This window comes from Orbicella faveolata, unplaced genomic scaffold (assembly GCF_042242905.1).
Source record: "Orbicella faveolata isolate gen_17 unplaced genomic scaffold, um_ofav_v1 contig_3, whole genome shotgun sequence".
Classification (NCBI taxonomy): Eukaryota; Metazoa; Cnidaria; class Anthozoa; order Scleractinia; family Merulinidae; genus Orbicella; species Orbicella faveolata.
This window is the reverse complement of record NW_028301558.1, coordinates 21425265-21442737: the sequence shown is the minus strand read 5'-3', so window position 1 is coordinate 21442737 and position 17473 is coordinate 21425265. Positions and strand designations below refer to the sequence as shown.

Sequence of the window (17473 nt, the reverse complement as noted above, 5' to 3'; positions counted from 1 at the left end):
GAAAAAGCATCGTCGAGAGCACTGAAACGCTTTTTTTTTGTCGTATAAACGCTCGTTCTGATGAATATAATCTTGTGTGCTGCCAAAATGGTTAGCAAAGTAAGGCCTTAGCCGGACTATAATTCTCACTGAAGCAATATCAGGGAAAAAAACACACTTCTTTCTATAGATGTAGTTTTTTTTTTTTTTTTTAATGCATAGCTCCTTATGGAAACTTGAAGTATAAAATAAATAAATTTCAAATTTTACCGAGTGCCTCGGTTCGCCTGTAACTGCAATGTCGCTTCTGCCTTGCAAAGAATATTGTGTTACCAGTCTTTAGAATATTCTGTATGATATTACGTGACTACCCAGCACTTGTAACTCCCTATATTATCGATTCTTTTCTTATAAACAAGCGCGTGTTTGCCTGGTAACTTTAGCTGTAGATGCTATAGCTCATAATTCGTTGTCAGTCTTGTCATTTGTGACTTCGACATTTATATGTAAATCTAGCTTGGAGCGGTAAACAAAAACTCGTGCGACTTCGCGTATTTGTCCGCTGAACATCACGCTCGACTCGAGACTGATCGCGGCTGTCACGCTCGATTAGCAACCTCTATTAGATGTTAAAAACCAAAACCAAAGTTCAGTGATAATGGTTTAAAAAAAGTACTTCAATTTCACGAAAATCCAAATTTCGTATTTCTAGTATTTTCGTATTTATGCTTCACTTCATTGGGTGGCACACGTGAATATTAATTCCACGAAATTAGGTCGAGTTCCACGAAAACCTCGTGTGAGTCGCTGTAAGGAGTGGCGTGCCTCTAGCTTTTAGTGCCACTGGCGCTCTACCGTGGACAGTGCACACTCTCTCTGAACTCATTGTAAGAACTATTCCACTGTGATTCGTCCAAAAGGAATTAGTGAAGCCTGTGAAGATCGCTTCGCAGGCTTTCGATTGCTTTTCAAGGTTCTACGAACACTAGTTCATGTCATCTCCCATCACAAGTCTTAACTGCCGTTTACATCGACAAGATTTTTCGCTAAGTACCACCACATTCTAGGTTATATCAGTGTTAAAACACCACAAATCTACTGGATCGATGAGCAACACAATACTCAATGAAACGGATATAGTCGTGAGTGATCATGACATAATGCAATGTGCATTCGCAAAGTCCCAAAACACACCCACACAATGTTCCAACATTCTAACATTCTACTGTTTTTTTCCAGAATGTAATTTCAATATACATATTTGTATTTCTTTGGCGTGATATTTTGTACAATTTCGCTCATAGATTTAAAGTAATAACAATTAATTTAAATAACTTTGACAGTCGAGTTGCCCTGCATATAAACTCACTTTGACAGAGACAAAACCTATAAACAACATTTTCGTGAAAACTGTCGATTACGTGAATGCGGAAAAACATCGATTATTATGTCGCAGTACTTCAGATAACTGGCCTAGGAAAATTGGGAACACTGTCCTGGTGCTGTTGAAAACATTTTACAGAAAAATAATTCCACGGCTGGCTAAGTTGGACTGTACCGCTCGATACAGATTTATACAGAAATCTGGATTGACAAATTGAAAACAAGTCTTATTGTAAATTACACAGCGAATTTCGGCTGGCGTAAACAACTTGATTACGAGAAGAATATGTGCAAGTTGTACATGCATATACAAGGCGACTAAGATCAAGGTATTTACCTCTCTCGGTCATGAAATACAAGACTCAAATGTGTATAATTATAGTGTAAAAGGGCAAATCGTTTTCAAGTACATGAATAGTGAAATTATAAATGAACAGTCATCCTGGCCTCTGAGTAAAATTTAAATTCACTGCCACTTTGCTAGCTGGAGCTTGGCCATTCATGCTCAGTCTTTAAGCCTGCATCAACCCAAATCAACTAAGTGGAGTTTAACATTAACATATTTAAATATTGTTTCCTCATGAAGACGCTGTTTGCATGTAGCTACTTAAAACCTTGTTCAGTTGTTCAAATTTCGTCTTGTACATGTCTCTGTCCTTGACTGCAGTGCAAAGGCTTTCTTTTGCCTCACGTAGCTGTGCTTTCAAGCGTTGGTTTTGTGTTTCGAGGCTTTCTTTTAATGCTGTTCGCCTCTGTCGACAACTCGTGGCATAGCCTCGGTTTTTCAAACTCCTTCTTCGCTTTCTGATCTTGTGAGCCTCGGCTTTCGGTAGTTTTTTCAGCCGTCGGTTAAGATCTCGTATTGACAACTTCATTAGATCATCGTCAGTAAAAAGTTCACTGTGGTCTCGAAAATTCTGCGGACTTGAAGGCTCGCTGCTAATGGTGGACGCAGAGTCGAACCCGTCTAGATTCAGTCTCGTCCGCAAGAATAAATTCTCCATATCATCGCTTACAAGGTCTCCCAAACTATGGCTCTGCGACCAGTTGGAACTGCAAACGTTGCTGGTAAAATCCCTTTCCAAAATTTCGTCCATGGGCGAAATATCAGGGAAGAGGTCTTCGTAATCCATCCTGACTAACTGGCAATTCAACCCGATATAAAACACCTGATTGTACAAGATCGCTTCGAGTTTGGTTATAATTCGGCTGAGCGTTGGGGATCACTAATCTTCATCCAATCAGAATCCAGTATTTTGACAGGTCTCAGCCCTCGCAGAGTTCGGAAACGGGGAATCCCCTAAATAGTTTGCTTTTCAGCAAACTTGTGATTTTTGTGAAGCACGTACCAACTAGAGCAGGGTGAAAATTATCTTTGGAAACTTTAAATCGTGAATCCTGTTTTATTTTGTACTGAAAAAGTCTGAACAATAAATCCCTTGATGGAAAAAAAGAAATTCGCGGAAATATTTTATCGGAGGCTCTGTGATTGCGTCATACAGATCGTTACATTTTTAGACTCCTATTGTTCAAACACAAAAATATAACTCGCACGATTTAATTTCTAACCTAAACGTTTCTAGAAACGAAAAACTAAAAATTACCTGATTTTACCGTTCGAGTAATTTCCTACAGAGCGGGTGAATCGCGCGAAATCGCGAAGGGAAAGTCCCTTTTAAACTGCCGACCAACATACATAATTATTAAACAATGCAAAAAATGTGAACACCTCGGTGTCAAAAAAACATACGAAATCATTGAGTCCGAAAATATAATTCGGAATGAAGTACATGTAGTTTTTCAGGGTAGTGAATCTTTGGAAGCAAATTAATACTTTTTTGAAGTTTATCAAAAGCGGCAAACGGCTTTGATCAGCGCTCGCTATCAAGTGTCACTCAGTAAAGCTAGAAGGGAAAAACCCCTTCTGAAAAGAATTTCATTTCAGATGCAAATTTCACTTTCGAAACTAAATCCGGTCATTCTTTGTGGCAATAAAATTAATCATTCTCGCAGTATGCTGTTTTTCGTGAAGTTTGGTGAGGTTTGTTTGTTAATTTTCTTTCCAAGTTCGATTTTGGCTCTAATTTTGAGCTTTCGTTTTTTCATTCAAATTTTCCTGGCCCGCCGCTTTTGCGTGATTTTCTAAAAGGGAAAATTCCCTTAACCTTTGGGGCCAAGGATAAATATCACCACTGGAGCGTTTATTCTGCGTGTTTTCATAACAGTTTGGTTGTCAATTCACATGTGTCAAACTGACGTCAAGTTTTCAGCTGTGAAATATGCCAAACACCTTTAGCGGCACAGAGTCCTAGAATGCGAGATTTACACTGGGGCCGCTATTTTTTTTTTTCCAGTGATTGAGGTTAGGGGGAGAAGGGGGGTTGCTGTCTGAGATGTCTTCCGTTATGGGAGGGGAGGGTGGAGCGATGAGTTTTCGAACATTGAGTCACATCCTGTACTTGGGAACCTGTAAACAAATTGCACTGAATAGAATTAAACCATGTGGTTCTAGATCACATATATAAAGAGAGAACCTTGTTGTGTAAGTCGTTTTATTTGCAATGTAAAAGAACGCAAGTGAACTCTCGAGGCTCTGTAATACATGTATTTGCCTTAGATATTTTTTTTTAAGGGAAATACCCTTTCTGTGTTTTCGCATGGATCGATATCACGCGTGTCCCATGACTTAGTTTCGATTCCGCGATGTCCCGAAATTTGTTTGCGACTTAATTACTCTGTGTACTAAATACGTAACGCATAAAAAGGATGGCTTTGGAGGGATTTTGCCTCGATTTGGAACTTTCATTCAGTAAGTTAAAGGGTACTCAAAAAAACCCAACTGAAATCTAATTATTTGCTTGCCCAGATAATAAGGACTTTGTTTTTGTGGAGGTGAAAATGAGGGGTTCCCCTTATTAGTTATTTGAGGCACAAGGTGTTTTCCCTTTATTCCAATTAAAAACAACGGTTAACCTTACTTTCGGGCTTTTATTACCGACATGAAGGCAAGGGAGGAGGAATTTCTCTCGGAGATGGTTGTACCTTCTATTGATTCATTTCATGAAGGGAGTCTTGGTTGGAATGAAGTGCAAGGAATTAATGACAACGGATGCCTCTTAAATAGCATTTACACGATTGAAGAGTTCGGGTTAGTTCCAGAAGCTATGGCCACAGCGAAGCCCCAAGAGGCCACAGGATGGTTTTTACTGACGTCTACGAATCAGTCTCAAAGTCGCCCGGTTTCATTGAAGCTGATGAGAAAGCTAACCGACGACTACCTTGAAAAGGCGACCATTCGAGACCTGAACAAGAAGCTTCGCCGACTTCCAAAAGAATTGAGGCAAAACTTTCGAAAGAGACGGCGAATCCTAAAGAATCGTAAATATTCTCTGAAGTGTCGAAAGAAAGGCGTGGAGAGGGAACATAAAATCGCGGACGAAAATAAGGCACTTGAGTTAGAATTACTCCAAGCGAAGAAAGAATTAAGAAAGATCATCGAAGAGAGGGATGAATATCACAAGCGATATTCAGAATTAAAAACTTCTATTTCTGCCATACAAAAGAACGGACAAGTTTTGGATTATTAAAGGTTGCTGAAGGGTTTTAATGAACAACAGAAAGTCTTGTCTGAACTTTGAAATTAGACTTTGGTACGAAAAATGTAAGATTGTGAACTCCAACAGCTTGACTAATTTACATGTTGCCCGTTAGATACAAAGCCGATATTTAATATCGATGAGTACTCGAGTGGAACCTCATTCAACAACGCGTAACATTGATGAAATGCCAGTTCCTTCACGCTGAATAACCGGTTTTGCAAGTTTCATAACCCTGGTTACAATGCAATACAAACTTTATTGATTCTCTCTGGTTGCATGCACTACATACGAGGTCAGGCGACGTTTTGTTACTGCCATCTATAGACTAGGGGATTCCCCTTACGTAATCTTAGTAGGTGGAGTCAGCCATCATATCTGTCAAAAATGCGCCATCTGATTGGATAATGGAGTACAGTTAGTACACTCCCACATTGCAGCAGAATTAGGACGAACATGTGATCATTTCCTCGCCTTCAGCATGTCCGATGAAGCGCTTTTCGTGGATATTTCTCCTCTGGAAGATATTTTGGAAAAGTTTTTCACAGATAATGACACCCCTTCAAACTGGATTCCAAACCAGAGCTTGATAGAGCTCCCTAGCGAGAAAGACGATGGGGAAAACACGCTGTTGCAGTCGCAAGTAAGTTTTAGCTGCAATGCGGAGTCAGCCATGGACAGCACGCCTCAAAGCCTGCAAAGTTTGCAAGAATTCAACCAACATATATCAGACGACGAGTTAACGAAGTTGTCAGTGCGGGACCTGAACCAAAGGTTAAAATGTTTACCGAAAGCAGAAGCGAAGGTGCATAGAAGACGAAGAAGATGCTTAAAAAACCGTGCGTACGCTACAAGCTGTCGACAACGGCGTACAGCGTTCAAAGAACGACTGGAAACAGAGAACCAGCGGCTAAAAGAGCAGCTACGACAAGCGAAAGAACGTCTTTGCAGCGCAGTGAAAGATAGGGACTCCTATAAAAAGAGATTTGACCGACTACACAAGGCTTATGCAACATTGAATGAGCCTTCTTTTGTTATGGGACATAAACAGTGATTTAATTGTTTTAAGATATAAGTACTTTTGTGGAACGAGGAACTTTTTGTGAATTATCTGACATGTGATTGTAGACTACAGACAGCCAGTCTGACTAATTTTAGCCTTGCCCTTGGATACAGGTTAGTGTAAATGTAATCGTTTATTTATCTCACAACCGCTTAGGATATTTTGAGAGAATTGCAAAAGGGAGAGCCGAGTTTCAACTCAATACATCTAACATTTACCAAAGTCAAGAGGGAAACTCGATGTTGGGTCTTCATTGTCGTACTGTTACATTTTTCACAGAGTGTAATAGAGCTTTCTGGCTATTTTGATTAATTTTAAACAGCGTGATGTATATAATCTGCTAAAGTCGAATAAATGATACTCCCTAAAGAAAATAATGAGGTAATGAGTGCATGTAAATTCTGTAGAGACGATATGATATCAAAACATATATTTTCTTAACGTACAATTTCAAATTCTTGCTCCTTTCCATTGAATAAGCCATGTAAATAGTATAGATTGCGGAAATCGTATTCAATTTTATTCGGAAAATTAAATTGTACATAATATTTGATATGAACTTTAAACAATGCATTGAAACCAACTAATACTGGTAAAACACTTGTCATTGAAGTATCTTTATGTTTTGGATCATTCGTCGGATTTATTTAAATCGTTTAGTTTATATGTAGTCGTGTTATTAATATCTAGATATTATGTTTTGTACATTAAAAGTCTTAGTTTGTCATAAGACATGACAGAAGTACAAAAACGCATTTATAAATAACAAAGTTGCAATTCCAACTGAAGTGTATAGAACTACAATTTTACAATGTTGTGCACAAACTGCAACTTTGCTTTTCTAGTAAACTGGTATAACTAAATTACTGGTTCATAATACTTTTAGCTTTACATGAGGCATTACTTCAAGAGTGCAGAGCACAATACCCTTGCGGATGTTTGGGAAGCTGGCAAAAAGTATGTTCTAGCTTATCAAGATATTACACGTCTACTTGCTGCATTCTGGTTACTTTTCGCGGTGAAAATGTTTGCGAATTCGGTTTCAACGTTGTCAACAATATTGTCAATGTGGGGAGGGGAAGGGAGGGGAGGCGGAAAATTTAGGTGAAAACCCAACCTAGTATCCACAGTATGTTTAAGTCCGTTCAGACCGCAGGTGTTAAACTCAAGAACTGAACTAAGATGTGTCTTCCTTGAAGCTTTTCATGACTTACTATGTTATAAAATGATTTTAGGACAGATTATCTATCATTAAGTTATTTAACATGCAGTTGTTGCTGCAATTTCGAAACTCGACTAAGTTTCTAGTTCCTTGACTTGACATCTTTCGCATATTAAACTGACTCTCATGACAATCCAATGAGCCAAAATTTAACCCCTTGAACCAATGACCAACTGGTAAACTCCCCCAACTTGAGAATATATATTTCAGCATATTGTTTAACTGAGAAGGACTGTTTTGACGTTAACTATATCATGGCAATTCACAGTGGTACTCAATTCTCATGACCCGAGCAATTAACTTGTTGACTTGACAACAAGAAACTTGATGTTGATTGTAAACACATCAAGAGGTAGACTGAAAATTTGCCTTCTATGAGGAGCCTCTAAATGATTCTCTGCTGTTCTACTTTTTGTAACTATTCTCTTTATTACCTATCTGATTTTTTTATTATTAATATAGTTTTATCTCAAGCCAGGTATTTAACTGTCAATGAGATCATTTGAAATGCAAATCTATATACTCTTAACAAATCGAAACAAACAAGTTTATCCCGTCACCATAGTCACGCATATCTCAGTCATTGGTCAAAAATGTTTCCGACCTCCGCGGAATTGTGCCAGAGTTTGATATGAAACAAAATTCGTCGGCCATGCCACCGGCCGGAGTTTATCCCGTATATTTCCGTAGCCGTGAAACCACTAGTAGAAGTGCTTCTACTTCTTCCTGGATGGGTTGTTAGCTATAGTCCAGCGCAGGGTTATATATATAGGGTTGAAGGTTACGTTAAGGCCAGGCATTGCTTTTTTCATTGCCTCATCCATCACGTAATTGCTTCAAAAACTATTTATTTCCACTTCTCGTCGAGCGAAAGTCAAGCCAGTGACAAGGTATGGTAAGAAACCTATAACCGTTGACCAATCATATCGGGAGCAACGTCACCTGACCATGGGACGAAAACAAAACAGAAAGAAATAATGAATGACGACGACAATCAACAAGAATATTTAAAACAAATTACAGAAAGGAAGACTTTCGATTTAAGTATTTTGCTTTATCGATGTTTAAGTAAACCCTCGTGCCATTGAGATTGTTGTATGAATTCTACAAGGTTGTCCAAGCTACGGCCATTGTTAGAATACTAAATGAAAATGTGCCAAAGAGAAGAGATGTCATCGTCGCCTCGTGGCTGCAAGCTTCTTGGAAAGCCCTTCGTAAATTCTAAGAATTAAATTATGAGGGGGTTACCCTAAGCAACTGAAGCGAAACTTTTTTCCCCGCTGGCAAATGTGATTCGCTAAGCAAAAAATTGGGGAAAATACCCGCTTAAACTGACTGAGTTATTCTATTTTCTCTGCAAAACATGAGTCATTTGCAACATTAGCATTAAACATTTTTCTCACAGCAATATCATGGAGGGAAATTTTGACGACGTGTTTAATTTGTACCTTACTGGTGAAGGACAACGTATTACAGAACCTCCATGGACCGAAGGAGCCGATTTGTTCGAGAAAAACATCAGTTTAGTAGGCGAAGATCGCGATGTCCAAGATCTCTTCGACGGTGAAGCAACGAACGAAGCCAATGACTTTTCATCTGAATCTGAAACAGAGAGTTTTTATCATCCTCCAGATGTGAAAGAAATAAGCGATGAAGAAATACAAAGTCTACGTGTGCAGGAGCTTAACAAACTTCTTCGGGACCTCCCGAGGGACGAGGCCGCCAGGATAAGAAAGAGGCGACGTAACTTGAAGAACCGAAGCTATGCTCTGACTTGTCGTCTTCGGAAACAGCGCGAGCACGAAGATCTGATGAATGAGAATACCTCGTTGAAAAGACAGCTGGAAGATGAAAGAAGAAAACTGAAGAACGTGTGGAATGAAAAAGAGGAATACAAGAAAAAATATGCGCAGCTTCAGAGCGTCTTTGATGTTCACAAGCAAAACAAGACGACTCAAAACACGTCATCAGGTCGCTAGAGACTAAGCTCGCTACAATTCTACGTGCATCAAACATTTACAGTAGACTGGTTCCAAAGAACAGTTATACATATCATAAGTTTCTTTCATATTTGCTTCGGCAAGTGCTTTTAACATACATAATCAAAGCAAACCACCTTCAAGGGTTTGGATGCTGTTTCCACCGTCAGGTAGAACTGTAAGGTCCTTCGGTAATTTAATAGCATTTGGCAATGCTAAAGGGTTGAGTAGCATCTAAATAACAGCAGATACAGCTCTTAGCATTGATCTAAGGATGCAGAAATACCAACTGTGTGGAACACATTTACTAATTTTATATTACAAAGTTTTATTTATGAAGTGCCACAGGCATGGAATGGTGGCAGTGAGCACATAAATCATTCAAAAAACGACTAATGGAAGAAATATAAGCGAGAGAGAACGTATAATTTAAATTTAGTTTTATTATAGTGGTGTTCACTTAATATAACAATAACATCACAAAACACCAGCTACGTAAAGAGGTTTGCGGTAGTTTATAGGAGAGAGAAACCGGCGAACGCAAGACAAGTGACCATGTCGCTATTTCGAGCTCGAGCTATGTGCAACCGCAGTGATAAATATAAAAATAAATAATGAAATGAAAGATTGTAACTTTAATTGTCAATGTAAATCGGTTCTATATAATGCTCAGAGGATGTTTAGTCTGAAATAACGAAAAATTGTTGCAATAACAATTGTTCAGACAGGTAAATATCTGGCATAAATTCAAAAAATGTTCCCACCAAAATCTTGTTTTGTTAAACAGTTTGAAGCTAAAAATAAAAATAAAAGATAACAAAAATACTGAGAGCTAAATTTGGTTCAAGGTTAAAATAAACTTCCACCTGGCAAGCCGTATCTTATTTTGAACTTGACATAACGGTAATCAAAAAAAATTTGGTTTGTTTTCTTTTGTTTTTCTTTTGTCTTTTTAATGGCCAATTTAAAAGAAATCATTATAACGCTTTCTGCTTTAAACAAATGATAGGTATGTTTATTATAATTACGCTATTTATAAAACTTCTGCGGATTTCTTGCAGCGGTGAGCTGACATAATAATGTGCAGCATTTTTAAATAAAAATAACGATAAAAGTATTTCCAAACCTTATTTCATGCACTCCGGTTTCATATACGTATTTATAAAAGGATAATAAAACATTTTAACCTGCAAATGAAATGGTAGTTAAATTTTATTTCGCCTTTTTTTCTTTTTTCTTTTTTTTTTTTTTTTTTTACGTCAAGGGCCAAATAATCATGACATTTCCATTCACACTCATCACAAAAGTGAAATAACCACCACATTTCCACAGTCATCCTTCTTAGAAAAGATAATGACCACGGAATTGAAATTTTCTCTTTCCCTTTGCTCATTATTTTACTGGAAACTGCTATTTTAGTAATAGCACATGGACAAGAAGAAATGTTGTTCCAAGAGTGACTATAGCTAACTCTAACAACCATACACCCAGAGTTAAACCAGTTGATTCACTACTATTCATTATTAAAAACTGGATCGTTGGATAATATAGTTTGCGAGTTTTCATTGGCTTAGCCATCAGGGGTTGTGGGCCATTATACCGTGCTCTACAAATATGGTAGGCGTACGCGCGATTTTTGGGGGCGTATATTTTTATTTTAGTTTAGTTTGCTATATTTTGGGGACGATTTTGATAAAACAATTATTGCACCCGTGCTTGTTGGATATGAGATGATTATAGTCCGCTCGGCACTACGGTCTCATTGGCTATCTACCATCTCGTGTCCAACGCGCGCTCGTGGAATAATTGTTAATTAATTTAGGATAAAACTTGAAGTAAATTAAGTAACCGGACGTCTGTCCAATTTTAGAAAGTCGATGATGGCATGAACTTGTGAATTAGTATTTTAGGATCTCGTGATATTTTTATTTTCATCAAAATTTTAGTCTACGATAGTGGAATCTGTGAAGATTTGTAAATAGGTTTTCTGAGAAGATTTTATTATTATTATTATTATTATTATTATCATTATTATTATCATTATTAGCTATTATTGAGACAAGAAATACAAACCGACGTTTCGGTGTATCTTGCGCCATTATCAAGGTTACATAATTAATGACAAAAGGTGGTTTGTGAAGAGCCCAGTGAAATAATAATAATAATGATAATAATGATCATGATCATGATCATAATAATAATAATAATAATAATAATAATAATAATAATAAGACCGTCCTCCTTGGAACTGCTCACATACTTAGGAGGACTCTATCCATCATGTAATCCAGCAGACTTATGACTGCCCTAGGCTCACGGAATGAACTCGGTACCACAAGTTAAAAGCGGCAAGACTTTAATAATAAAAATAATAATAAAAATAAAATCTCCTCAGAACACCTATTTACAAATCTTCACACATTTCACTATCGTAGACTAAAATTTTGATGAAAATAAAGATATCATGAGATCCTAAAATGCTAATTGAAATAGTAATTAATAATAATAATTATTATTATTATTGTTATTGATATTATTATTATTATTATTAAATGTTTTATTAAATGTATTATTATTATTATTATTATTATTATTAAATACTGTTTCTAGTCGCGGCTTCAACTGAGACTTAAACGTAAACGGACTGCTCATCCTTCACCCCATATCAACCTTATGTCGTCCCCAATCGACGCCCGTGCGCCATGGTATACGGGTTGTCTAAGGACCTCTACTGTCTTGATGAATATTTAATAGTCATCTTCTTTCACTCTTGTCGTCTAAAAATATAACAAAACGTCTATAAGTTGAAATTTAGATTACCTTTGTACAGTATCCTGCCTTCCTGGACTGCGTCTTCAGTTTCAAAGCGAACAGAACGATTCTGCGCAAGCGACCGCCGTAAGCCAGTCGAGAGACAACATCATATTAAGAAAATACTTATCGGACTGAAAAGGAGAGATTCGATGAAAGGTGGGAATCTTAGCTTTGAGATCGCATTTTGATTGATTACATATAGAATTTTCAAGTGTTCCTGTGAAAATGTTTTCTGTAGTTTCACCTTTCAGATAAAAAATAACTTTCCAAGTCTTGATTCTTTATGGTGACAAGATTACTTACATGTATTTAAACGGCGATATCGCTGAGTGAACACTAGTTTTTCATCATGCCCTTGAGATGCTAACCGAGCTCCTTCGTTATGTAACACACAAAATTACCTGAAACCATAAAAATTATTAAATTGATTTCCAACCTGTACCCTTTGTTATAAAAATCTGTAACAGGATCGTGGATCTTGTTAAAACCAAGTCAGTTATGCAACCGTGTGACTAGAGCCACTTGTTATGTCGTACAGCGAAGATTATTTTACATTGAGAAGATGCGTTTTCACGTGCACGCTGATTTCTTTCATTTTTATCACATAATTTTATTCACAGGGAAGTGAAGCGAAGAGGAAAACGTGAAGCACTGGATAGCCATGCAAGGCACCGAAATTATCTTATTGGTGATTTTATCGTCTTGTGGCACCTGTCAAGGTACTGATCTTGGAACTTGTGTTTACCTTGTGTTATACGGCGGGTAGAACCTCCAGTTGCCTTATGAGCTTAGTACTCATAAAGCGAGATACTAATATAAATAGAAAACGGCAAACCGTGATACTCCTAAGGATTAATTCTTTTTGTGTTTTGTACCTTTCTTTTGGTTAAAAAGTCATTTAGTCTTAACCCAGTCCTCGAAGAAACAATTGGCAGGTTGCTATCCCAACAGACCATACTCGTAACGACAAATACACTTCACTTTTAGCTCTTGAACTTTGCGCGCTGTTTTATGACTAAAGGAGGAATGTTAAAAAAGAGGTCATTGGAATAGAATGGAATATAATACTGGCTACAGGACAGCAAGGATGGCGCGGCGATGACAACGCTCGCCTCTCACCAAAGTCAGTCTGTGCTCGATTCCGGCCCAGTGTCATATGTGGGTTGAGTTTGTTATTGGTACTCGCCTTTGCTCCGAGGGTTTTTCTCTGGGTTCTCCGGTTTTCCTCCCTCCACAAAAAAACAAAACTCCAAATTCCAATTCGACCAGGATAGACAACCCTCGTGAAAACCAGCTAGAGTTGATTGCCCTGGAATTCCTCTCTAAATACTGTTGTTTATTATTTATCATTATTTGTTACATTTATATTTGATCTTCTCACTGGACGATACCTGAACTGGGTCAACTGTGCGACTTGCAAGTGACAATTTAACATTGTGGTTCATAAAATCTGGACTTGGGATCCAGACCGAGGTACTAAGTGAACCAATATAATCCTCAGTCGCATTCCGTCCTGGGGTAAATTTAATCATTTGTGCTCTCCTATTAATTGTATTAAACCATGTAAAGCGTCGCCTGTATAAGCAGACAGACTCCAAAAAGATCTATATTAAGTAAACTCTGATTCTTTCTCAGAATATGTAGGCTGTTACAAAGATTCTGACCCGAGGGATCTCCCGCAGAGGATCCATGATAGGGAGGTGACAGTCAAGTCATGCACCAAGAGCTGCAAGGACCTGTTCTACAGATACGCCGGCCTACAGTTTTCCTATCTCTGTTTCTGTGGAAACAAGCGAGGACGATATGGTCAACTGCCGGATTGGAAGTGCTCGAGCGAATGTACAAATAAAAAAGACGAGCATTGTGGTGGATACTGGAGTAATTCCATCTATAAAACAGGTACAATGTTGTTAAAGAGCACATGAGACTGCTAGGCTTTTTCATTTGCTTTATGGTATAGAGGTAATGTTGCGAAAATTTTTATGTTTTATTTATGCAATAGATCACAAGTTTTCCAACATTCCAACATTTCCAACATTCCAAGGGGTTTATCAGCCTATAAACCACAAAAACTTGTGTTCTATTGCTTTTATATAATAATTCAGAAGACACGCGCATGAGTTTACTAGCACAATAAACCATAGCTGATTGACCAATCAGAGCGCGCGCATTCATTTAATTATTATATAAACTCTGATAAAACATGTGTTTTTTTGACCAATCAGAGCGCGCACAGGGTCCTATCTATATTATAAATGGAATTAACGAAAGCTCAGAAAAGATTTGAAAGATTCGCCATTGTTCGTTTGCTATTGATATCATCTTGGGTTTGAAGCCGCGTGTTGAGAGTCAAGTGTAAATACGTCCTTTAAAATTCAAAGAAATCTTAGGGAAAGAGTGTTTTCTTGTTCAATTTGAAGGTTACGACCCCCCAGGAGGCGTGAAGATTACTCCTTTACTGACAAAAGCATTGACTGATCTAAAGCCAAGAGTTAATGCTACAAAACACAAGGTAAACAGCATGGGAATTTTATAACCCTACTTTAGATATATATCTACAGTGGAGGTGCGGTGACCTCGTGGTCAGTGCGCTCGACTCCGGATTGAGCTGTCCGAGTTCGAGCCCTGGTCGGAGACACTGTGTTGTGTTCTTGGGCAAGACACTTCACTCTCACGGTGCCTCTCTGCACCCAGGTGTATTTATGAATACCGGCGAACTTAATGCTGGAGGTAACCCTGCGATGGACTAGCATCCCATCCAGGGGGGGGGTAGAATTATTTCTAGTCGTTTCATGCTACAGAAACCGGGATAAGCTCCGCCCTTATGGACCACTTGGCTCGTATACAGACTTTACATACAATAGCTACCTTACCTACCAGACCCGTTTAGATATATACTCGTTATGTAACGCTTTCGAGTGGTATACTACGGAATATTCCGCGAGTCATTTTCTCGGCATAAACGCGAGCCTTTAAGAAATTGTGACCAGTAGGATATTCCAGGGTATACAACGAGAAAGTGTTGCATAACTAGGTTATACCATGCCCGGTAGGTGACACAGTGGCCAACACAATCAATGCAGGGTACGTCGAGTATAAAACGGCTTTCCTGTATTTTCTTGTATTTTGATTGGCTGTATCTTGTATGCCATGGTATAACATTAAATATGCGACATGCTTATCTACAGGATAATGAGGTAAGACAGAGTTTGATAATTTGGTAGTAGTCACACAGGAGTTTAGTTCTGATTGCATGGTACCGTTATGACAACTGGCACCAGGTTCACAAGAGCAAACTTATAAAGGAGCTGATGGACTCCATTGTTTTTATTAAAAATCCTTGAAGAAGCAATCAACAGTTTGATGAAATTAAAGAAAGCCCCATAGTCTGTAATTGGCTTGCATTTGGCATCTTTTCGAGCAAAATCAAATACACGTATGTCAGGTTTTGGAGGCGTGTGGCGTAAGGGTTAGTGGGGTGCAGGAGTCTGGATGGAGTGGTCGTGGTTCGAGCTAGGACTGGGGAAATTGTGTTTTGTTTTTACGCAAGTGCTTTGCTTCCAAAGGAAATCTTTCCGCCCAGCTTGGGTATAAACAGGTACTGAGCCCTAGACTAGCTCGCATCTCATCCAAAGGGAGAAGAGATACTCGCAGTTAGTTGTTAAATGCTTAATTTCGGAAGCCGAAATAACTTCCAGATGTATATTCCATAGAGTACTCTTTGGTCCCATCGATATTTCTTTTCGATAGGTCTAAATGTGTTTCGAATCGGCTAGTGTGATGTAAATTGGCTGATTTAGCTCACTTAGCTATGTCTCACTTAATCTTAAGACATCTTTTTAAGCGTGCATTTGATTTGTAGTTTTTTACTTTTTATTTGTAGTCTAATTGTATTATATAGCGTATTTAATTCTTAGGATTTTAACTTTTAGGATTTAGGATTTTTGGTTTTTAAAGGATTAGGATTTTAATTTTAGGATTTTAAACTTAGGATTTTAATTTTAAAGTATTGTAAAGCGCCATGGACAATTAATGGAAAATGGCGCTATATAAATGTATATTTATTTATTTATTTATTTATTTATTTATTTAACAGCAATTGACGTTTGGGATATATTCAAGACATTTTAAAGAGTTCTATTGTTCTCATTAACATTTTGTAGAACCACAAAGCAGTGAAGAGTGACCACTAAGAAAAGGAAGATATTCTGAAGGCTTTCACTGGACATTATATTGCTCAATTTCTTTCCACTGAAATCATTTATCGCTCACCGACTGTACTCCTGTTTAATAAATGTTCAATATTTTGGATATGTTTCTACTTTTATTCTTTATATATAGCTTAAGAGGAAGGGGTACAACCATCACCCTTTATGGAAATGAGAAAAGATCGGGGCCATAACCAAGTTAGTCTAGCCTGCCATGAGGCCATCCATTCAAATTCCCAGATCGAGGACAGAGAAAACGAGAAAAAAAGATGAAATGAACAGTTTATGCTCACAGTTCCCATTTATGAGTACAGTTCCTTGCAAAAACCTACAGTTAACAGAATTAGACAAATCCTTTAGTGTATGGATATTAAAGCCGGTGACATCGTAGTCTGAGAACAAACTGCACGAATCCATGCTTCGGATCGATGACTCAAACGCTAACCCGGACAAAGTTGAATTTCTTGAGAAAGGCAGATATTAGATTAAATTTGTGCTTTTTAGTGGCAAATTTAAAATTAACTCAAAAATTGAAAACGCAATAGCTAAAATTCGGCCGACTGATAAGAAGCGCAGCGAAATCTTTCAATCCTTTAAGTCCTGTTTCACTGCTTTTGAAGTTCATTTTTTTTCCATTCATTTTAGTCACACATTTAGTGGATTTATTTTTTAACTTTACGTTGGTAAAGGCAAAATGAACCGCTGAAAATTTGGGAAACTGACCGTGAATTATTTCAGTAGTGCTGACAGTAAATTGTATCTAAGGCAAAGCAATTAACTTCGGGACAGTGTCCTCATAAAGAAAAAAATCTTGGAAAAATTATTACGTTCTCCACTTTTCCCAGACTGTATAGTAGAAAAACCCGTCCTCGCAAGGATTGCGTCTCCGAAATCTATATCGCCCTTCAGCTTAGCTGACAAGGCTTACCTCGCACCTAGACCCTCTCGCTTAAAGAAAAGAGAGGCTCTGAGGACGGGTCGACTGGTTACGAAAGTTGTTTGGTTACCAAAAGTTACGATGTACCTGTACCATTTTCTGATTGGACAACAAAATTGGCAAAATCGTCGGGAGACTCCGACTGCTAGACGTAACATGAGACTTGTGCCCAGGCCAGCAAAAATGGCACTCCATTCCCAACCGTTCAAATCTATTTTGTCATTCATACAATGTTAATTTTCATTGTCTACAAGTTACTCATAAAATTAATTTTGAAACAACGTTTTTAAAG

The 17473-nt window shown here is 37.9% G+C and overlaps 5 protein-coding genes across 5 annotated transcripts; 4 read left to right on the top strand and 1 right to left on the bottom strand.

Moving 5' to 3' along the window:
* Nucleotides 1–1183: 1183 nt before the first annotated feature.
* Nucleotides 1184–2574, bottom strand: LOC110054860 (transcription factor MafK-like). The gene has a single exon (XM_089298442.1). The coding sequence runs from the start codon at nucleotides 2493–2495 to the stop codon at nucleotides 1941–1943; it is 555 nt and encodes a 184-aa protein (XP_089154568.1). The 5' UTR covers nucleotides 2496–2574; the 3' UTR covers nucleotides 1184–1940.
* A 1476-nt stretch (nucleotides 2575–4050) lies between these two features.
* On the top strand, nucleotides 4051–5022 carry LOC149106849 (uncharacterized). Its single transcript, XM_089298267.1, has one exon. The coding sequence runs from the start codon at nucleotides 4362–4364 to the stop codon at nucleotides 4947–4949; it is 588 nt and encodes a 195-aa protein (XP_089154393.1). The 5' UTR covers nucleotides 4051–4361; the 3' UTR covers nucleotides 4950–5022.
* Nucleotides 5023–5208: 186 nt separating this feature from the next.
* Nucleotides 5209–6884, top strand: LOC110054892 (transcription factor MafA-like). Its single transcript, XM_020761262.2, has one exon. It carries the CDS (start codon nucleotides 5440–5442, stop codon nucleotides 6010–6012), a length of 573 nt encoding a protein of 190 aa, XP_020616921.1. The 5' UTR covers nucleotides 5209–5439; the 3' UTR covers nucleotides 6013–6884.
* A 1678-nt stretch (nucleotides 6885–8562) lies between these two features.
* Nucleotides 8563–11577, top strand: LOC110054842 (transcription factor MafB-like). Its single transcript, XM_089298600.1, has one exon. The coding sequence runs from the start codon at nucleotides 8656–8658 to the stop codon at nucleotides 9220–9222; it is 567 nt and encodes a 188-aa protein (XP_089154726.1). The 5' UTR covers nucleotides 8563–8655; the 3' UTR covers nucleotides 9223–11577.
* A 371-nt stretch (nucleotides 11578–11948) lies between these two features.
* On the top strand, nucleotides 11949–16347 carry LOC110054866 (xylosyltransferase Oxt-like). The gene is made up of 5 exons (XM_020761236.2): nucleotides 11949–12192; nucleotides 12657–12755; nucleotides 13672–13935; nucleotides 14457–14548; nucleotides 16200–16347. Exons 2-5 carry the CDS (start codon nucleotides 12698–12700, stop codon nucleotides 16227–16229), a joined length of 444 nt encoding a protein of 147 aa, XP_020616895.1. The 5' UTR covers nucleotides 11949–12192; nucleotides 12657–12697; the 3' UTR covers nucleotides 16230–16347.
* Nucleotides 16348–17473: the final 1126 nt, after the last annotated feature.

Coding starts and splice junctions, on each gene's coding strand:
- LOC110054842 (XM_089298600.1), top strand. CDS start 8,656: ATGGAGGGAAATTTTGACGACGTGTTTAATTTGTACCTTACTGGTGAA.
- LOC110054892 (XM_020761262.2), top strand. CDS start 5,440: ATGTCCGATGAAGCGCTTTTCGTGGATATTTCTCCTCTGGAAGATATT.
- LOC110054866 (XM_020761236.2), top strand. CDS start 12,698: ATGCAAGGCACCGAAATTATCTTATTGGTGATTTTATCGTCTTGTGGC. Junction 13,936..14,456: donor TAATTCCATCTATAAAACAG/GTACAATGTTGT, acceptor TTCAATTTGAAG/GTTACGACCCCCCAGGAGGC. Junction 14,549..16,199: donor TTAATGCTACAAAACACAAG/GTAAACAGCATG, acceptor AACATTTTGTAG/AACCACAAAGCAGTGAAGAG.
- LOC110054860 (XM_089298442.1), bottom strand. CDS start 2,495: ATGGATTACGAAGACCTCTTCCCTGATATTTCGCCCATGGACGAAATT.
- LOC149106849 (XM_089298267.1), top strand. CDS start 4,362: ATGAAGGCAAGGGAGGAGGAATTTCTCTCGGAGATGGTTGTACCTTCT.